The 23,216-nt window shown below is 29.7% G+C and overlaps 1 protein-coding gene across 1 annotated transcript in view; it reads left to right on the top strand.

The window, feature by feature from the left end:
• Positions 1 to 23,216, top strand: part of LOC148304525 (D-beta-hydroxybutyrate dehydrogenase, mitochondrial-like) — a 103,420-nt gene that overhangs the window by 39,463 nt on the left and 40,741 nt on the right. Inside the window, exon 3 of the mRNA XM_088268226.1 lies at positions 6,371 to 6,574. Within this exon, the coding sequence (XP_088124352.1) occupies positions 6,371 to 6,574 (204 nt within the window). The remainder of the gene's footprint in view (positions 1 to 6,370; positions 6,575 to 23,216) is intronic.

The following is a 23,216-nucleotide window of genomic DNA, read 5'->3' as shown; positions in this document are numbered from 1 at the left end:
CCAGTCCAGGGTAATATAGAATGAATATTAGAGTGAAAAATCACTTACAATTTGACAACCTCAAATATTTTTGGAAGTCCTACAAAATAAATATCATTAATTTCATTACACTGTACGTGTGAGTTTATTTTCCAATACAACCATCTTATGGCTGGATAGGAAAAGTTTTTATTTTACAGAGACCCTTTTAAACGTTTGCAAGATCCTAACCGGATTATTTAGCATCCTGAAAACGACTGATAACATTATTTTCAATTTTATTTGATTATCTTTTTTATTCACAACATTTTGAGTATTTTGAAACACATGTTCACAAAACAACACCAATTTTTTTTAAGATAACACATAAAAAAAATTGTGAAGCGATTTTTCAGGCTATTTTATTTTTAAAAAAAAAAACATGTTTATAATCATTTAATCCACTGAAACTCGTACATTTTTGTAAAATTATGCTTTGAAAGAAAAGCATGTAAGGTAGAATATCAATTTTATAATAATAATTGTAAATTTTATTATTAAAATTTCAGATATTATTTTATACGATCCATAAAATAAATTTAAATTTTTAATAGAAAAAATACCCCACTCTTTGAGTAATATTTTTTTATAAATGAACGTGTTTTTTTTTATATTTAAGATTATTTTTTTTCTGGACGCTTGGCAGTGAGTAGACGCCTATGGCGTTATTTACCTCCTAGAAAATATACTGTATAATTTCTTGCGTAGACACGAATTTTCATCCCACGTTCTAATCAGTAGCGGAAGAAGGAAAAATAGGCCCTTGGAAAGGTCACAAAAGATGTCTTACTCGTAAAATACACCAATTATAAATAATATATTTAAAATCGTTACTTTTACAACAATATATTTATTTGATAACGTTTGAGTACATTGCTAAGGTAATATGTATACCAGTTGTTCATAAACATGTTTACACGATAGCTTTAACAAACAACAAAAATTAGGACATACAAGAAAAGATATGTAAAATAATAGTTTTATATTTACATGATTAACAGTTTTAGATATATATGTAAATTGCCGATGATATTAAAAAAATCTGATACAAATTATTTTATTTTTCCATGCATGTATAATATTTAATTCTGACATTTTTCAAATAATTTAAATACTTTTTTGCCTAAACCTGAGTACGTCTTCGCATTCAGCTTGTAAAATGATCATCTCATTAGTTACTTTGTGTGAGTTACATGCTTTAGTTACTTGATTACCGAGATTAGTAGTTTGTGTTACTTTTCAAATTTAAACCTTACGCGCAGTACAAGCGGGAAATTAATTCTTAGAATGGTAATCCCTCGTTAATCGTGGGAGTTGCCTTTCGCTAAAATGTCACGGGTAATGTAACCGCTAATAAAAAAATGAATATCGTTAACTTATAGTATTTACGTGTAACCTAGGATTTCGAACGCCTCGGGTTATAGATGACTCGAGTTACAAACAAAGCTCCTGATGAAATAATACCCCGATTTGCCAACGGAATATCGGGTTTCCAACAAGATAACGCCTACTCTATAAACTAAGATCTCGAAGAAATTACTAGAATGTCTTTATAATGTGCAAAAAAGACGTCGACGATGAAAAGAGTTGATTTCATTTTTTTTAATGTAAAGTTCTCCTGTCACCATTCCACAACATCGAAATATTCTTTTTTTATCACTTTTTCTTCAAATTTATTATCACACGTGTTTTGATACATTCAGGATCATATAAAATGCTTTTTAATATTGACGATGAATGCAGAAAAGTGCCAAAATATATGCTTAGAAATAGTCCTATTTACCAAACATTATTTCTCTCTTATCAAACAACACCCATTTGTTCGTATGTATTTTGTACAGTCTTTCTAAATTCATCGTACTAAACTCATTTATTTTCTTTTATATTTTGGTAGTTTACAAAAATATCCATTTTATCAGTCATGTCATACTGCGTTAAATATATTTTGTAATGACGTATGTAAATAGGTACTGCAAAAAATGTTTATAATGTGGAATTTTTTACAAAAATTCAATTTTTTGTTTTAAATACTAGTAAATCACACCCTTCCTTTTAGAGATGTATTAAAAACCAACAAAAATGGATTAAAATAAATAAAAAATAGAATCAGTCTTGATAGAAAAAAAAACATAAGCAAATTAATCTGAGGTAGCTTTTTTTAATGAGAGGTTTAGTAAAAAATATTGTACAGTAACTTACATTAAATAAACATATTATTTTGGGAAATGTATAAAAAAATCTTATTTTTGTTTCAATCCATTTAACATTTTTATCAAACACTGTATGTAAATACCGTAAATTTAATAGAAACTATGTGAGAAAGAATAAAATATCGTATAATCCCTGATAATACCACCAGCCTTTTTTACTAAAAATAATTTAAATTTAAATTCTTTAAACACGAAATAAAAATAGAAATATTAAAAATAATAGTGGATTATACATTTTTTTTTAAATATAAAGTTACAAAAATATATAGAATAATAAACTCGTAACATATTTTTTCTTTTACGTTTATTATACAAAATATATAATAAAAATGTAGATATCCATATATAAATGTAGGTACCTATTTCATAAAAATATTATTTCTTCAAATATGTACATACATATATTCTGTAATAATGAATATAAAATCATTATTGTGAAATTTAAATATTCGTAAAGTAGAATAAAACAACAACTTTGTAGTTTTTTCCACATGAATTTTATTTGACCAGCAACTGAGTTTCGTCGTAACCAACATCATAAGACTGGTGTGAGGCTAGACAAAATTCTACGTTATATACACAAGGCAGGAGTGAAAAACAATGATTTTTATTTATTTTTCTAACAGAAATAATTTAAATTTAATAAAGTTAGGTATTGTATTTGAATATTAATTACATCTTAGTTAAGGTATAGGTTTTAAGTATGATTTGATTCAATTTTATTTTAGAAATGGATTTTGTGGTAAATTATATAAAATCATGGTTTTCAACCTTTGTTTTGTTGCGTATTTAACATAGAATTTTGTCTAGCCTCACAACAGTCGGATGATGTTGGTTACGACGAAACCCGGCTGTTGGCCAAATAAAATTCATGTGGAAAATATTGTTATTATTTTATTGTATGAAATGCTGTTCCACCAAGAAATATCAGTACAAAACATCAACATAATAAATGTAATATGTTAAATGTTACGTCTGGTAAGTTATATAATATGTAACTCTAAAATAAGAAAGGTTGTATCATTCGGTATTATAAAAGAAACTCCAATTTGTTTCGTATCGAGATTATTGAATACTATGATGGAATTATTAAGAAATCTGTAATACGAGATGACTATGTCCTAACGGCGGGAAAAATCGAAACTTTTAGTTTATTTTATCTTACGATATATTGAGATTTTGCACGAAACAGGAAAAAAGTATCGGGAATATTTATAGGAAATAAGAATGAGAAGTGTTTTAAGAGGTATACATGTACAAATTTCCCGCAATAAATTGATGCTGACACCCACCGTATAGCATGTCGCGCCATCTTGTTGGAACTACAGCTTTGTCACATTAATGCCATCCAACTCAGGTACGAAGAAGTCAGTAATCATGATTCTGTAGCGCTCTCCATTAACCGTAACATTCTGGCCAGCATCGTCTAAAAACTGTGTCCATGAATATGTTTTTAAAAATCCTTATGTTAAAATTCAAAAGCCATAATTTTATGTTATATCATTTTTCGTTTATTTTTTATTCACTCTCGTATAAGAACAAAGTACCATTTAAATGTCACTTTAACGATAAGATATTTAAAAAAATATATAAAAAAGGATCCACTACAACTTTTTTGAGTTTTAGTGATCTAAACACCACAAATTTTTACAACATCTGTAGTTCTCGAAACTAGTCATGTTTACATTAATAAACTCAAAAAAGTGGTTTTATACAAGTGTTTTTTTTATAATAGAATTATCATGTGGTTTCACAAAGCTTTTGCCGAATCAAAAAATAATATTTATATAAAGCTATTTTATATATTTATATATTTTTTTTTAATTTTCACTATTTCGTACAATTCATTATGACACGTGTTCTAATGCATTCAGCATCAGCAATAAATAATTCAATATAATGTACAGAATGCAATACAAATGTGTATGGATTTTAAGATAAAATAATATTTAACTGACACAATTTTCATTGAAATGAATAGATATTACCACAAAGCGACTGTCAAATCTATTTTTTAAAAACGAATATTTTCTTCAAATAAATAAAAGATTGATATTTTTTTCAAATAAACCACCATTTGTTTGATATTATCCAAAACCTTTTTGAGCAAAATCAATATTTCACTTGTGTACTCTGTATTTTTAAGATTGTTTTAGAATCATTTTTATTTTAGAATAGAAAACGTTGTCTTTGCAAAAAATAAGACATTTAAGACTATTTTTAAATTTCCATTATTTTATTTGAATTCAAACTGGATTATACTTTCTTTCCTTTGACTGATGATGAGATCTTTACTTCCCGCAGATTTTCTTTGATGTTGGAAACAAATTGAAATTTTAATATGCTACTGAAAATACAATTGTAACATCAGATTGCTTGGCACATTAGTAATCCTAATTTGCGAGAAAAAATACAAATCTACCGTACTATTAATAGAAAAATTTCGAGAAAATTGTTGTTTATAAAGCGGAAATGTTCCTTTTTTGGAAATATGTTCATTTAATTTTAATGTAATTATGATATTGTCTTCTCATTCTTCTTTTGCTTGGTGTATACTTTGTTTATATATATATATATATATATATATATATATATATATATATATATATATATATATATATATATATATATATATATATATATATATATATATATATATATATATATATATATATGTATATATATATATATATGTATATATATATATATATATATATATATATACATATATATATATATATATATATATATATACATATATATATATATATATATATATATATATATATATATATATATATATATATATATATATATATATATATATATATATATATATATATATATATATATATATATATATATATATATATATATATATATATATATATATATATATATATATATATATATATATATATATATATATATATATATATATATATATATATATATATATATATATATATATATATATATATATATATATATATATATATATATATATTTATATATTTTTATATATAAATACGTGTGCGTGTATAATATGCATCTCATAATTGTATAACTTTTTTATTCACAGACTCATTAGTATTTACATTAATTTCGACATCAATTTAATGACGGCATTTTAAAATTACCCTAACGAAAAAATTCTAAAATTTATAATTTGAGGTACTGTAACCTTTGGGCCTAAAAAGGTCAAACAGTCATGATACTTTTTTATAACAGTCGTTTAAAGGTTGCTACTAATTAAGAAAAACACAGCTAAAAATATAAATGAAATAACACGTCTTAGGTTTAACGTTGTATTCTGATATATAACCCTAATACAATAAAACCTCGATTAACGAACTTAATTCATTCAATAAATGTATTTCATGTATTTTGTGACCCGATACAGTTTTCCAAAATCAACGATGTAAAATGGGTTAATCTCTGAACCACAAAAAATCTAGATGTTCGAGTGGTGATATAAGCGAATAATGCAAGACTGAGATAAGCATTATCGACAAAAATTATTAAAGGTGTGTTGAGATGATTTGGGTATGTCAAGGAAGATCGAGGAAATGTTGGAATGGTCAAGTTTTTCAAATGTGTACTTGAAAGTGCTATGTATGAGGAGACGCAAGAGGCGAAGATTGTTTGCAAAGGGAGATTGTTGTGTTCTCAATATTATTAAAAGTTACAGCATTTATTTTGTGGTTAGTCATTTTTACTTTTTTACAAAAATGTTAATAATGTTAGTACATAACCACTCACCGACATTTTTATGTCTACCGGTTTCAAGACGTACCCGTCACTTCGTCAGGACAAGTGATTAGCGTGGTAGCAGTGATTGTCCTGACGAAGAGACGGGTATGTCTCGAAACCGGTAGACATTCTCGGTGAGTGGTTGTATACTAATATCATCAACATTTTTGTAAAAAAATTAATAAGGGATTGTTGTAGCGATCTATTCTCTCTGCCTACCTCTGTGGCAAGCGGGTCAATGAGTGTTCATTTTTTAATTAAAATCGACAAATATACTTTATTGTTTTAGGTCGATTGTTTTTTAAAAAATCGACAAATTTCTTTATTTTGCACCAGGTCGATAGAAAATCAGTTTTTTAAAAAATTACAAATTTTCTTTTTTTATTCAGGTCATCGCAGCTGGCAAGTGCGTCCTCATCACGGGCTGCGATAACGTGATAGGCAACGCCATAGCCCGCCGCTTGGACGACCTGGGCTTCACCGTGTTCGCGGGCTTCTCCAGCAAGGTGGACAGCTTGGACGCCGAGATGCTCAAGAGCGACTGTTCTGGCAGGCTGAAGACCTTGCAGCTGGACGTGACGTCAGAGACCCAGGTGAGACAATTTACTGATATTTCACAAATCTAATTTAAACATCTGTCAGGTCTCTCAGACAACCAGATCTAGCTGACTAACTGAGAATACTTTGACTAACTAATAGTCTGACTAACTCAGACAATAGGGTATAAACCAGATCTAGCTGACTAACTGAACTAACTAACTACGAATCCCTTTCTCTGCCTATACTGGGGTGCTTCTAGAAAATTTGGTGGCGGTTTTACAACTTTGTATTATTTAGATTTGCGGTGACAGAGACATTGAAAAATTTTAAATGTAAATTCACAGTGAAATCAGAATAAAATTTTGTTTCACATTTTCTATAACTTTCGCAACTTAGTACATAAGACAAACAAACAAACCAAAGTGCTTTGCAGCCTAGATGCTTCTGTATCAGATCCGGGAATGCGGTAGGACAACCTTCAATGTAAGGCTCCCAGATGTATGCGATTTTTACTGGTAAAGATAAACGCAGTCGAAGATTTGTACAATGTAATGCGTCGATGTCCTAATTTCTGAGATCCGTGACTATTTTCACTCTTCCTCTGTATAAAATTTGGTACATTGTCTTTTACCTCCCCCGACACATTCGCATCTCTTTAATAAGAGAATACGAATGGAAATACGTTATAATACTATTTATTAAAGTTAATTAATAAGTATTTCCTTGCAATATAGGTTTTACTGATGTATCCTTCGTAACACGTGAGAGCATGAAACTCGACTTCCCTTTACTCTTACCCGATTATTGGATAATATTCGCTGTTTTTTTTCGGTTAATATTTCTTTCAAAATATTTTTTTTTAATGTTAGATTGTCAAGTATATTACGAGCTAGAAGTATTCAATATGCAACCGAATTTACGGTGATTAGGGTGATAACCTATAAATAATTTAATCTAAAACCGAATTAAGTAACGGTTTATTTTAAAGATGTCGTTACTTTATTCCACCAATACTTTTTTAAAAAATAAAAACTGAAATATTTGTGTTTTCACTATTTACAAAACCACTTCAATTTCATATTTTTTATGTTAGCCTGAGGTTCATTATTAAACATAGAAATCAAATAATGGTAGAGTAGGTTCGAACCCAGAAACTCTGATTCAAGAGTACGTGACACTAACCACGGGACCACAACCCGACACAAATAATATATATGGTCAAACTTACTGTCATTCTAATATAAGTTTGGACGTGTATTAGAAACCACGAACATGCTGTCTTGGAGTTGAAGTCAAGTTTTTCTGAAGAGCTGTGCAAACGTTCATGGGGGTTCAAAAAAACCCAGCCGACATCAAATACTTTTGTAGAGGAATCGGTATAGACAATCAAATATAACGGGTGAAAACTCAATGAAAGCCGCAGTTTCATAGACTACATACTATGAAATAATGTATCAATTTTACATTTTGTCAACCACCTACTCGTGAGGTTAAAAATATTTTATTTTTATTTTAGTGCTTCTTCAAGTCACGTACCGGCGATATCGCCGAGAGAAGCGGTTAACTTTAATGCACAGTTTGCACTCGCGCTTTGTAATCGACTTTATATTATAATTTTACAGAACATTTTATTTATTTAGCCATACAATAGAAGCTTTATGTAAGTATACAAGTTCTACAAACTTTAAGGGGCAATTACTTTGTACTGAATTGTACAAAGTATCGTATTCAATCAATTATTCCAAAATTAATGTCTGATTTAAAAACAATTTCGAATAATTCAAGTTTTACTTTGCTTGTTAATATTTATTTAGAATAAAAATTAAGCACTTGCATAAGACCATGTTTGATTTTATCAAGGTTAATACGACAAGTTTAAAAAACTAAAGATGTTCTCGTCAACGGTTGAAAATACAAATTCTTTATATTTTCATCAGTTTGTATTATCACATTTTAAGGAGGACATTTGAAGTTCTTCAAACTATTCGAGTTTACATTGATAAACTCAAAAATGGTTTTTGTACCTACCTAACCGTTTTACGTTATTTTAAATATATAAATCATCCTGTTTTTCCAAAAAGTTAATAACAAATTATTAAATAATAAATGTATTGTGTCAGGCCGTTTAGATGTATTTTTTAAACCCGTTAAATATGCTAGTTTAACGAATCTTCACCGCCTTTATCCATCACTCATCCATTTTAAATCATCATTGTTTGGTAAAATTACTTTAACCCAATCGAATTTGTGAGCTTAGCTAGATTTGCAAGGATGATAAGCGAAAATTAAAAAAAACTCAACTTTTCTACTTTTAAACTATTTCAACTTTTTCTATGTTTTGTGAATTCAAGAAATATTCAATATGTCGACAGTTGGATTAGTCGACAGTTAATTTCACTGTCCTTTTTTTCATTTGTCAATCTCTGACTAATGTGATATGAAAAACAAATGCTATTTTTACATGATAATTTCTAAAATGAACAAGACAATAAGTTACTTAAATTGGGGGATATTTCAAGGTTGTGTTTTTAATTTTTTTTCTTTTTCTTTAAATAATTAATCATGCAATGCTTGTAACGAAATATACCCATAAAGCAGAGACACATATTGATTCTGAAAAAGGTTGCCGAAATGTATTTACTTTTTCTACAATAATGCTTAGTACCATAGACTAATGCTTAAAGGGTAAAAAAAATAACCATGAGTTTAAATAATTAATGAAAACAAAACTCTCAAAGGCTCTTTTTCAAGGACTTTTATCTAGATATAATAGTGAAAATGGGGAACGTATAAATGAAACATATAAACTTTAAAAAAAAATAAGATTTCATAAAAATATTAAATCTGGAATTTTAAAACGAAGTGGAAACGAAACAGTTAAGCAATGTCTATCATAATTATAAATACTTTAAAGATCCATTACACACTGGTCGTTTTTCCAAATACATTGATTAAGTGCCCTAATCGCAAATGACTCACGAACGCTGAACTGTTCGAATTTACTGAGCTGAGATTTCCTGATGAACGGATCTTTTATTTTTTATCGTTTGCGTTGCCATTCAAAGGATCTGTGGTTGAAAATCACAGTTCAACGGAACCGGTCTTACATCGGCGATACAGATCTACTTTTCTAATCTAAATAACCGGGTCTGTTTGAGCTACCTCTAACTTGATATTTTTTTAATAAATATGTGTTTTATTATTATCAAAAATACTTCAATATCATATTTTTTCTTTGAGCCTTAGTGGCTCATTATTAAACATAGGTATCAGGTTGCTGTAGAGTAGGTTCGAACCCAGAAACTCTAACTCAAGAGTCTATAACACTGACCACGGGACGACAACCCGACACAATCCGCTTTAATGGCTGGCCATACGGTTTTAAACGATTGTGCTGTTTTTATTTTTTTAATTGTCTTTGTTCTTACTTCTCAACTGATGTGTAGTTAGAATCAAGATTGTGTCATTAGTATACAGATTTGCAGATATACGACTCCCCTTCCACATTATTTTTTTTTGAACTACCTAATGTCCGAGTGACTCTGAAATCTAGCTACGGCTTATGCAACATCGCTTATCATGTCCCTACTCAGGCTTCAACATTTTCATAGCAGTTTCACAACAGTTTCATAGTATATGACTACTCGTGAGTGGATTTACTTTTTGTGTTTAAAGTTACCATGATTTCATATAATTCATGAATGAAAATTCTAGGCAAAAACACTCGCTCTCCACAAACAAGTCCAATGATTTATATCCATGGAAATATAGAAACCTTATCCCATCTAGATAAAAATGATTAATTTTGCGAGTATTATAATTTCACCAAACACCACACTTATGATAAAATAAAATAAACCTAGTTACTTCACAAATCATCCTGATATGGGTGGATTTCAGTAATAGTTATAAGATAAAAATGTATACATACGTGCGTATTGTGTGTGTGTGTGTGTGTGTGTGTGTGTGTGTGTGTGTGTGTGTTTGTGTATGTGTGTGTGTGTGTGCGTGTGTGTGCGTGTATGTGTGTTTGTGTTTGTGTGTGTGTGTGATTGTGTGTATGCTTGTTTACGTGTACAAGTTTAAATATAAAAATACTTTTATACCACTTTTTGAATCTATTAATGTTAACACGACTAGTTTCGAAAACTAATGATGTTCTCATCAAGAGGTGAAAATACAAACTGACGAGCAATAAAAAATCTAAGTATGTATTGAGAGAAGGGAAGGGATAATAACTGGAGGGGGTAAGGAGGTGGATTTGGGTCAACGGAAAACGTGAAAAGCAATGGAATTTCGAAAATATAAAGTATTAATCAATTTTGAAATCTCAACATAGATGAAGAAGAATATGAAATTCTGGGTATTTATAGGGTTTGTGTAAAGTGATCACTAATCCAGCCTATGACCTGTCATAGGCTGGATTAGTGATCACTTTACACACGCATTACATTCACCACTCTCCCCAGGATTGACAGCCACACTACTCAAATTTTTGGAACTCAAACATACATGTATATCATAATTCTTAAATTAATTTATGTTTGAGTTCACGGAAGCCATCTGTTGTTGAATCGAGAAAGCTTTTATTTAGCAGAGATTTATGCAAGTTTCTAATTGAATTATTTTCCATTCGACACCTGAAAACATGCAATCAATAATTTTTTATGCACCTTAAAATTTGACTATTTATGTTACTCACATTTTTGAGCATGTCCAAATCCTTATTCACAAATCTTATTTGAGAGCGAAATGAATGATATTGGTGAACAAGGATTCGGACATACCAAAATATGTTGCGTACGTATATTAATATATTTTTTTATGAAACTTTTTTTTTACAACATTTTGAGTGTGTCCAAATACTTGTTCACAAAATCTGGATTATCTCCAATTACAGGAGTTATTTTCATATTATTTTTTGACATCTCATCAAAGATGAAGAAGAATATGGAAGTCTATTACATCTCACCAATAGATGTCTCTAGTGAAGTTCTAGTGATTCACGAACAAGGTTTTAAATTGGTTCATATATAAAGAACTTCCAAGAATTTGAGTAGTGTGGCTGTCAATAATGGGTAGAATTGGTGAATGTTACACGTGTGTAAAGTGATCACTTAAACCAGCCGACGACGGTCGTCAGCCCCGTAAATGCCCAGACTTCCATATTCTTCTTCATCTTTGATGAGATGTCAAAAAATAAACTTTTTTTTTGTATTTCTAAATCTTCTAGATTGTTTGTAACTTGACTTTTGGATGTGACTAGATGTAATAATTTAAGGGCGTGCGAGAGAGATATATAAGCGTAAATATATTTTGCGCAATGTTCTATTTTCGTCCTTTGGAAAGCTGAGGATAATCCGGATTTTCCGTAGATCTTGTTTGAGTTCTATGTAATTTATTTACAATTTATTGTTTTTTCATCGGCTCCGAATGGAGGAGTGAAATAATAAAATAAAAAAGCTAAAGTTTCGGTGTCATGGACATTACGTTACGATAATATTAAATCAAGGATGTGTGGGTTTTTTTATTTACTTGTTTTTGTTAATAATCTGGGGACGATCGCTAAAACAGTAAGCCTGACGCTATAATTCCTAATATATGGTACGGACGGTGTCTCGATGAAAAGCGACAAATGACATTTTTAAAAAGTTAATTAAAAAAATAATTAAGTAATAAGAAAATACAACACTTTCAGTGTGTCAAAATACTTAATCACTATTCCAGATTGGTGAACAAGTATTTGGACAATTTAAATTAATTATCTGATCAAATTATAAGCTTAGATGATAAAAATGAAAATGATATTTTCTGGCGTTTCTCATGTGTGTGATTATAATTCCGGATTCGGACCTCACATACTAATAAAAGAGTTTCTGCTCAATAAAAAGCTTCATTTCATCTCGTCAATAGATGTCTCTAGTGATTAGATCTAGATGTTTCAAAATTGGTTCAAATATAAAGAACTTCCAAGAATTTGAGTACTGTGGTTGTCAATAATGGGTAGAATTGGTGACTGTTACGCGTGTGTAAAGTGATCACTTAAACCAGCCCATTACTAACACTAGCATTTTGTCACTGCACTTAGTACCTCTAAACAATAAACAATGAGTGTAAGTCCCTCTCCATGCGCAAGAGGTTAGTCTCTTTTTGAAGAGAAATAGCGTAACTGGTATAAAGATATGTTAAAAGTGGAAATGTCTAGCAAATGAATTAAATTATAGTATTTTATTTTTACTTTATTAAATTAATAATATAAAATAATGTTATATTTTATGCCAAAAGGGTGGTCTATGAAAAATCGGAATTTCGACTCAAAAAAGCGCCTTAATCCCATACACCATAATACCGTCGATATGTTTTAGAAGATTTCTGGAATAAACCTTTAATGGCTGTTCTTTTGATCGAGTGTCTAGAGTTATCGCATAAAGTGGACGAAATCGAGTTCTCATGAGAGATATGAATGGAAGAAATAGGAAGAGAAAACACATTTAAAAGTTCCATATCTAGTCCGTAGCCGTCGGAAGAAAAGTCTAGCGAATGGTGAATAGATTTATCAGCGTGGGAGTTAATATTCTTTATGAGGTCTTTATAGACAACCAATCTTAGAATATGGGCCTCTCAGGACGTCGCGCTATAATGTTATTATCATTATGTGCGTCAACTTTCGTCTAGGATGTAATGAAATGACCGTTCATATATCGCTCAATCATTTCAACAACGGCATATATCAAAAATCGTCCATTTTCAGTTTCGCGTGTTTTCGGAATTCCCAGAAAATGTACTATATCCCAGCAAAAACGGCATATTTTTAACTTAATATTTACCCGCTATAGGGTAGTAAAGTGTTGTTTTTGCATTTTGAAGAAAAGGTATTGTTTAATTATTTTTTTTAAATATACTAAATATTTTTCAAATGGAGAAAAAACTTTCAGGTTTTACCTAAAAAGATCTGTTGCACAGTAAAAAGTTCAATAAATGGCTTGATATTTATTTTTAATACATTGTATTATATTTTAAAACTTAAACGTTTTCCTGAAAAATGTTTTTTTTTATTTATGACGTTCTTGAAAGGAGTGAAGGATGTATCAAAAATCGTCAATTTTCAGTTGTGCATGTTTTTGGAATGCCCAGAAAATGTACTACAATATCCCAGCAAAAGCGATATAGTTTTAACTTAATTTTACCCGCTACAGGACAGAAACTGTTGTTTTTGCATTTTGAAGAAAATTTATCGTTTAATTATTTTTTTTAAATAAACTTAATATTTTTCAAATGGAGAAAAACATTTAGGTTTTACCTAAAAAAAGTTGTTGCATACTAAAAAGTTCAACAAGTGGCTTGATATTTATTTTAAATACATTTTATTATATTTTCAAACATTAAAAACGATATCCAGAAAAATCTAGTTTTTTTATATATGATGTTATTGAAAGGAGTAGGCGATATTATTTTTAAGAGAAACTATTTTATTTGAGTACGTTACCTAACTTCAAAATATCATATGCTATAAAGCATGAAATATTCGTTTATGAACAGCTCACTGCAATAATGATGGATTTAAAAAATTATTAAATATTCCACTTACTTATATTACTCTTGCAGTAGCAGTATAATTGATACGGTATTGTTTTGAAAATAAAATCTCTTTCTCTGCCTTACTACGCCTTAGATCATGGAGCCTCTGGCAGCCAATCCAAAACCCAATAAATAGGACTCTAAGAAACACAGCAGAGTGGATACAGTTCTTGATGCTCATTCAGTGTACAAGATCATTAAGAATATATATCTGTGTGCATGTGCGTGTGCGTGTATAACGGTCTGATATTAAAGAAATATAAATTTAACGATAATATAATATAAATATAATAATCACTTAAACCAGCCTATGACGGTCGTCAGCCCCGTAAATGCCCAGACTTCCATATTCTTCTTAATCTTGAATGAGATGTCAAAAAATAATATGAAGAATTCATTAAAGTTCATTAATTGATTCGGCAGTCAATTTGTTACAATGTATTTCCAATTTTGTATTAAAATTTAGACTTAACGTCACATGCGGTGTTTAAAAAAAAATTATGTGAAATGCATCGAAACACGTGTAACAGTAATTTTTAAGAAAAAGTGATATTTACAAAGTAAAACTTAAATTAGATGAATTATTTTCATTTAATTTACGTTCGAAAAGCCCACTACTCAGCTTTTGGTACTTACTAAATGTATTAATCTGCTACCGTGTGAAAAAAAGAAGCTTGTTTTTTTTTCACAACTCTGTTGGAAGTTTTAGTTTTAATAATAAAAAAAAAAGAAAAATACCACGTAAAAGCAGTGTAGACGATTTTATACCATCAATATCCATTATTCTAATAAACACGTTTGTGTATAATACATCTTTACATTTACCTCCCCCCTTGAATTTGCGAGACATGTTCTCATTATTTCTAGACGTGTATAATATTGAATAAACTGCCCTAAAAATAGGATAAATTTTCATTTAAAGTAAATATGAAAATAAGAATAATGATGTTTTATAAAATTATGAAAAAAATTCATTGCTAATATATGTAACCCTTAAAAGGACAAACTTAGATTTGTGAACAAAGATATAGACAGAGTATGGTAAATAAAATAACTAGTAAAATTATAAGTATATAAAATAAAAATAGTATAATCATGTTTTCAGGCATTTCCTAGCATACAAAATAATTCAGGAAGAATTTGACATACAGTCTTAAAGGTCTCTGCTAAGTAAAAACTTACTCAACTCAACCATAGATGCTGCCGAAAACTCATATCAATGAAGGTGTCAATTAAAGAAAACATTGAATTAACGAAATCTGAGTAGTGTGGTTGCCAATCATGGGTAGAATGGTGAATGCTATATTTATATAAAGTGATCGTTCAAACCATCATTTGACAAGTTGTAAGCTCCGTTAATACCTAAACATCCATATTCTTCCTTATCTTCAAAACGTTTATAAGCAAATATGTCGTCTTCTACAGAGATGGACGCATACTTAAAAATAGTTTACAGAAAAATGCTGCTTGTATTTTATTCATTTTTTAAATATGCCAAATATGCCTAAAAGGAGCAGCAAAAAATATTGAGTGAATACTTAAACCAGCCAATGACGAGTCAAAGACTCTGCGAATATTCAGATTTCCACATTTTCATCTTGAAACACTTCTTAATTATAATGATTTATAAATTAAATCTGTTTATTACAGATAGGATTTTTGGGAGAAAACGAGTATTTATTATTTCATTAATTCATTCGACATTCAATTAGCAGTAAAATCTATTCATTTTTAACTTCACTTTTACTTGGTAATTACCACTCATTTTTAAAGTCCATCATGACACGTATTTCGATGGATTTCGCAGCATACGGTGTTTGAAAATGATGGAGAATGCATCAAAACACATGTCACAATAGATTGAAGATACAAGTAACCTTTATTAAAAATAATTATTAAATTTTCACTGACCACTTTTATAAATAGTTAAGGCTCTGACCAAAAATAACAATGTCTAGTAAAGTGGTTTGAAGGTCCCCGGTCCAATTTTGCCAGGGCTAGTTTTATACGCAAGTTTATTTTCATTGTGCGAAATTTGGGCACGAAAATAGACATAATTGTTACTCGTAATTCACAGGTTAAGATCGGTGGGCGGAAGAAACGAATTTCTTGTCTGTTACGCTTTTTATTTCACGGATTGTGGTTTTGCGGTTCGTTCACGGGCATACCAATCATAAAACTCACATTCTAATTCCAGCCCAGGAAACAATTCGCTATTTTAGCACCTCCCTTTTAATGACATAGAATAAATCGACCGTAAAAGGGTCTACTTCGACCAATGAAATGTTAAATTCACAGATGAATCATTTATTTCGAATTTCACAATATCGAAAATCATTTTATTTATTAATTCGGCATTAGCTTTGTGGAATGACCTGTCGATTTTTTAAAAATTACTTATAAAATCACTTGTAAAATACCACATACTTAATTAGTTTTATTTTCATATAATTTTTTGACATCTCATCCAAGATGAAGAAGGATATGGAAACCTGGGCATTAATGGGGCTGACGACCGTCATAGGCTGGTTTAATTGATCGCTTTACACACGTGTAACATTCACCAATTCTTCCCGTTATTGACAACCAACTACTCAAATTCTTAGAAGTTCTATATTATTTATTACACATATATATTACACATTTAGTTTTATTTTATTACACGTGACTAGTTTCGAAACCTACAGACGTTTTCATATACAGGTGAAAAGTAAAATTCTTTTCCTTGAAAATGATGATAAAAAATTTTGAAAGTGGTATTATACAAGTGTTTTATTGTTCTTTATATTAAGATCCAATATTCAATAAATGGTTACTTGATTTTCTTTAAACCCGGGTAAGAATTAATGTAATCAAAGTTTTCGCTTAAAACACGGTGTTTATATTGAAAAAAAAGTTTTTCTCCGAAATAAATACATGGTTTTCAAAAGAAAAAAGTATTTTGAAAGGCAAAGAGTGTAAATAAAAAACGTTTTTACGTTTGAGATCTCTCAGCCATAAAAAACATCACGATAAACCACACAAAAGCTGTTCTTATTATTGAAAAAGGGCAATAAAATTTTATAAAAATAAATGAATATAATCAAAAATAAAAACATTTAATGGTATAGGTTTTTTAAGACTTCAAGGCTATAGGACCTAACAATGTATATTTTAGTTGACTTGTTGTTTCGGCGAATTTAAAAATAATTGTTTCTCAAAAGCGAGAGTATGGCGATTCTAGCTCCTTTGTTTTTCCGTTTCTTTTAAGAAAAGAGTTTGAAATTACATCTACCCTAAAGGCGCAGACATTTTGAGTCAACAAACTGAATGAGATAATAATTATCCCTTTTTTCAAAGCCTTTTTACAAACCGTTTAAACAATAAGATAATCAAAATACTTTGCCGTATTAATCCTTTGACTACCAAAATCAGTTACATCAGCTTTCGGTACTCTAGCAAGAAATACCAGATCCGTCGGATTTGATGTCATGGTTTAAGTATCAGATACATTTTGGTGTGTTAGGGATTCCTTCAGAGTTGTGCAAAAAAATTCGATTCAAATTATATATTTTTTGAAATATGTTATGCATCAATATTCAGAATTAAATTACCTTTTTTTAAATTAGTTGTTTAATTTCAAAATTTAAGTTGCTAAAATACTTACAGAGAAATGCAAAAAACAAAGTAAATCAAACCAATTTTATTTCCACGAAAAGTAAATCGTGTACAGCTATGATATTCTTCAAATAGATACATTTATACGTGTCAAGGTTATAATATGCAATTAATTTTACAAACATAATGCAAATATTGCACAACAATTTTTTTATTCGTTAATTACTCACACCCCTACTCTAGTCTTTTCAATACTGGATGTCTCTAATGTCAACATGTCGGGAATTCGTTTGATTTGCAGTATTCTGTGCGCACAGCCTAAAAAGGAGGTGAACATTGAGCGGGCAGCATTTACTTTTTAGTTGATTTTTTATAACGTTACATACATTTCATATTATTTTTTAACATCCCAACATAGATGAAGAAGAATATAGAAATCTGGGTGATTAATGTGTGGGTCGTTTAATGTGAAAAATAAATCCTATTATTTGGAGATCCCGATTTGTGAACAATTTTTGGACACATTCAAAATGTTGTTAAATACATTTACTTAACTAAACTCCAAGGTAATTTTTTGACACGCCGAAATTGAAATTTAAACACAGATTTGTTTCAACAATGACACTTGTGTTAATAAATTAAGTGTTTTTAAATTATTCACCATATTTTACTTTTGAATTTTGTATGTTTAAATCTCGGTATTCATAGCATAGTAACCCTAAAAGTCCTGGTAGCCGAAGGGTTAATGAGTAAGGTTAATTATTTTTTGTTTGTTCAAGTTTCAGTGGAATATAATTCGCGTAGAATTTCCAACTTGCTACTTTCCCTACAGTAGAGTTTGCTCTGTTTATCTTTCATTACGGTATTTTTAACGTAACTTTAATATCTGAAAGAAGCCGATGCGCATAATGAAGGCACTCCATATCTTCAATTCGCGTCCCATCAGACACTATTCAATGAATAATCGGTAGTTTATGGACAAATGGAATATAAGTGCAACTGAAGAAGAATTGAAACTTAATATTTTTCATAAAAAACGTGAAACTTTCGTTATAAGCGATAACCCGGCTTCATTCAAATAATGATAAAACCATAAACCATTTTTTTTATTTAAAACTACACGGATCGTTACAACCGCCGAGCGTGTAACGATCCAGGTAGTTTTAGTACCATTACAAGGGTCACGTACATTTAACAGATGTCTCAACAGAGACGAAATATTGTACATAAACAAAACACATATGTGTCGCCTACTTTCAAAATCCGCCAGATCCAATTTTTTAAGATTTTAAAAGAAATGCTCTATCGGAATGCCAATTGTGGGTTTTATTGTTTAATTTTTTTATTTACTTGAAAACCTTACTAAAAAATATTTGAAAACAGCGTTGTATTTCAAATTTCTCTATATTCATGAAACTTGTCTTCTGACCCATGTCGGTCAATCAGAGAACGGGGATAGGTCAAAAATTAAGATGACGTCATTATCGGTTTGTGTCTCATGTTTTTTTTTTTAATACTGAAAAAAATTCCAAAGATATGGGAAAATTCTCTATTTCCAAATATTTTATCTAAAGATAGACAAATCTTTGAAACATAAATGTTACCGGGAGAGTTTTACGTTTTTTGTAAAGTAGTCTTACATGGATCTGGCGCATTTCGAAAGTAGGCGACACATATCTCTTGTGGTTAAAATAACTTCGATCATCATGCAATAAGCTGTACAACCTGCTTCCATTGAGTCACAAAAAAATTAACTAAGTATAAAAGAGCTTTGCATTGATGAATAATGGAGGTGGGTTGATCTGAAATATATCGCAACATAGGAAATTATCGAGTCATAAAATGAAGTATTTTAAGGTTTTATTATTTAGCATCATATGGTGTTGTGGACTCCGAGCAAATGTTAATATATTTATGTATCTGTTCTGTAAAATTACCAAATAATTACAAATTAAAATTAAAATAATAATAAATTTCACACATATTTTGATTTCTTACTATCTTTACCTAAACTTAAGCAGTTAATATGTGAAAATTGGAAACGAGATTCTGCAGAATGGGTTTGAACTTAGAAAGTTTAGCTCAGAGTCCACAACACTTATCACAGGTCTATAATCCCGACCCAATGTAATATAGTCATAAAAAATTAAACGCTTTTTTACTCTAAATTACACGGCTTTGCGTGGGATATCTCATTTGTGGCAAAACATGTAAAAATGTAGTGACAACTAGCATTTATCTTAATTTTTTTTGTCGTATTTTATATTAAGTTCTCAATAAACATGTTGCACTTATTTTATAAATGTTTTTAGTGAATGTTTTTGATCAAATGTGAGTTTTTTTTTAATCCTCGTATATTTTTGTCCCGCATTAGGTTCATTAAAAAAAGTCCTATGATCTAGGGTTAAATCTCTTTTTCTCAAAATGATGGAAACATTGCTATCATAATTATTAACAGAATCCATCGATCTGTCAACGCGGGCATCTCGTTACCGCTCACCGCCATCAATGTTAATGGGAACATCAAAGTAAATATTTATCTCAAAATAAAAAATGTACTTGAGAGTCGAAAATAATTACTTTGATCTAAAATTTGTATTTGAATAAAGATTTCCATGAAGCAAACTTTGACAATTATTATTATACAAATCAGTTTTATCAGGGGTACTTTGAGTGTGTCCAAATTTTAAATCACAAATTAGGTAACTTCTCTTGGCTTGTTTAAATCAACATTTTCTATTTTTAATATGGAAAATATTTTTTAAAAATCGTGTAGAAGTCTAAGCATTTGCAGGGCTTACGACCGCTTATTGACTGGTTTAAGTCGTTTTATACACTATGTATACATTGTAGTGATCGTAGTTTTGCTTAGAAGTAAAAATTTGATCACTAAAAATACCAAGTAGGCTAATTACTTAGTGATACATGATGTTTTAATATGCATATGTACCGATCCATAGATGGCACTAGGTCAAGAATTGTCTTCAATGATTGGAAGCCCTGTAAGTGCCTAGATCTTATTTTTTTGTTAATCAAAGTTGATTTATTAACTATAATAATAAAATGCAATACTTCACTTTTTTTTTAAATGATATTAACTATTTTCTTGAATGTTTTTGGCAGATACTTTGTGGCGCATTTTATAAACTCTATAAAATAAAACAACTTTGTTTTTAACCACTTTTTTATGGGTATTTTTTTTCTTCAACCGGTTTCGACAAGAACCTTTTCATCATCTGGGTTAAACGTGTACGTGTAAATTTTTTACCATGATGATGATAAGTTTCTTGACGAAACCGGTTGGAGAAAAAAAAATACCTATAAAAAATTGGTTAAAAACAAAGTTGTTTTATTTTATAAAGATATTAACTATTTGCCAGATCCACGTCCACAAATTAGACAAACGTAGCTGAACACATTTTTTTTTAAATAATAATAATACGATATAATTGGGGTCAGAAAGACTCCAACTCATATTCCCAGGACGAATGGGGAGATTTTCGAGAAACCGGTGGTACTAGGGACATTTAAGGTTAAGCGAGCAAGAAGTTGAGGGGGGAGAGAATCTCCCACAAGATAGACCGACCAAATAAAGAAGTTGACAGGGGTCCTCGCTTAACGCTGTCTTCGACTTGACCCGGGACTGGAAAGAATAAAGGCGAATCATACACCGGTTTCTAACGTCCCAAGAGACCGCGCCACTCAGCGTTAGCAAGATGGCGGTGAAGAGAATGAATTTCACGTAAATCAACTAGACCGTATTTTGGAAATACCTTTTAAAATACAATATATTTCATGTTTTTTTTGACATCTCAATAAAGATGAATAAAGAAGAATAAAGAAGGGCATTTACGGGGCTAACCGTCATAGGCTGGTTTAAGTGATCACTCTGGTGTAACATTCACCATTTCTATCTATGATTGACAACCACGCTATTCAAATCCTTGTACATTATATATGTATGTATATGATCCAATCTCGAAACATTGTACTTGAATCACTAGAATTTTCACTAGAGATATCTATTGGTAAGATGAAGAAGCTTTATTAATGAGTAGAAACTCTCATTTGCATGTTTGGTAATCCTGGATTTTAATCACATACATAAGAATCGTTAGAAAATATAATTTTCGTCTTATTTATTCAGTATATTTATTTACGTACTAAGTGAACTGTGTATTTTATCGAACAATCCTATTTTTACGTTAACAAAATATTTTGTTTCTTGGTTAAAATAAGAAGTGTATAAAAATATCATAGAAGTGTGGTAAGGATGAAATTTAAATGAAGGTACCTATTTTTGGTTTTTATTTCGGCTTTTCTGCTAAAATTAGAAATAGATTAGAAAAAATAGAAAATTAGAAATAGAAGCCACATTTAAAATCACAGTTGTAAGAGATGAAGAAGTAGTGGAAGAGGATGAAATGTGTTTCATAATGGCCTGTAGCAGAGAATTTTATGTTTTTTTTATTCCTCATACGAAATTACTTTTTTTATGTTACGTAATAACTAAAACCTTTTACTCTGACTCTGAATCCATCGTTATATTTTTGTGCTCCTTAAAAAACTAAATAATAAAAAAAACTAATGTTGGTGAATCAAATATGACTTTTTTTTTAATTAGTTGTTACTTGATGTTACATGTTTTTTTTCTTACAAGTTGGAGTGTTTTGAAATCAGCATTCTCATCACATCAGCATCTTTGTTCAATCCTTTGACTGATAGAGATCGTATACAGATAAACCTTTGTGTGCAAATGACAAAAAATGGACTAGAAGCAGTCAAAAAGGAGACTGCCGATGACTACCTACTACCAACAATTACAAAGGAAAATTATATGTTTTAAGTCTATGCTTTATTATTTTATCGATTAAAGTAAATAGCGACTTAATTTTTGATTTTGGTTAAAAAATGAAATGCTATAAGAGATCGTGTAAACTATGTTTAAAACTAAATATCAGAAAATCAAAAGCGGTCTATGAAACTTTTTGACTAAGAAAATATCGCTGTTTCTTATTGATGTATCAATTTGTTTTAAACATTACTTTGTATTCTAAAAATAGGATTTAAACCTTATAACTGTCCATCATATCATACATTATTTAGATGACCTGGCTCTTCCCATTCTCCTTACATGATCTTAATCATTGTATCTTCTTCGTCGATCAATTTACGTCTCAATATTTGATACTGTAAATATTTTTTTTTGTATTCACTCACATTCATATTATACTTACTAGCACTATATGCCTACGTATGTAAACAGTTGTATGAGGTACAAATAAACCTTCTATTTATTAAATTTTAAAACAAAACACTGATTTTTGAGTCTACTGAGTTGTATTTTATTGTTAAAAACACATTTTAAAAAAAAATCATAATTATTTCGCCCAGTTATGGCAGTACATTTAATCTTCACATTTATTTCAAACAAATGTGAAGATTAAATGTACTGATAGAATACAAATAAACCTTTGGCCACTATAACTAGTATTTTTTTAGTTGGTTAGAAGATAAAAC

Source organism: Brachycentrus maculatus, unplaced genomic scaffold, assembly GCF_059751285.1.
Source record: "Brachycentrus maculatus isolate JH-2025_06_01 unplaced genomic scaffold, ASM5975128v1 h1tg000315l, whole genome shotgun sequence".
Lineage (NCBI taxonomy): Eukaryota > Metazoa > Arthropoda > Insecta > Trichoptera > Brachycentridae > Brachycentrus > Brachycentrus maculatus.
The sequence above is the reverse complement of the archived record's forward strand: the minus strand, read 5'-3'. Positions and strand labels throughout refer to the sequence as shown.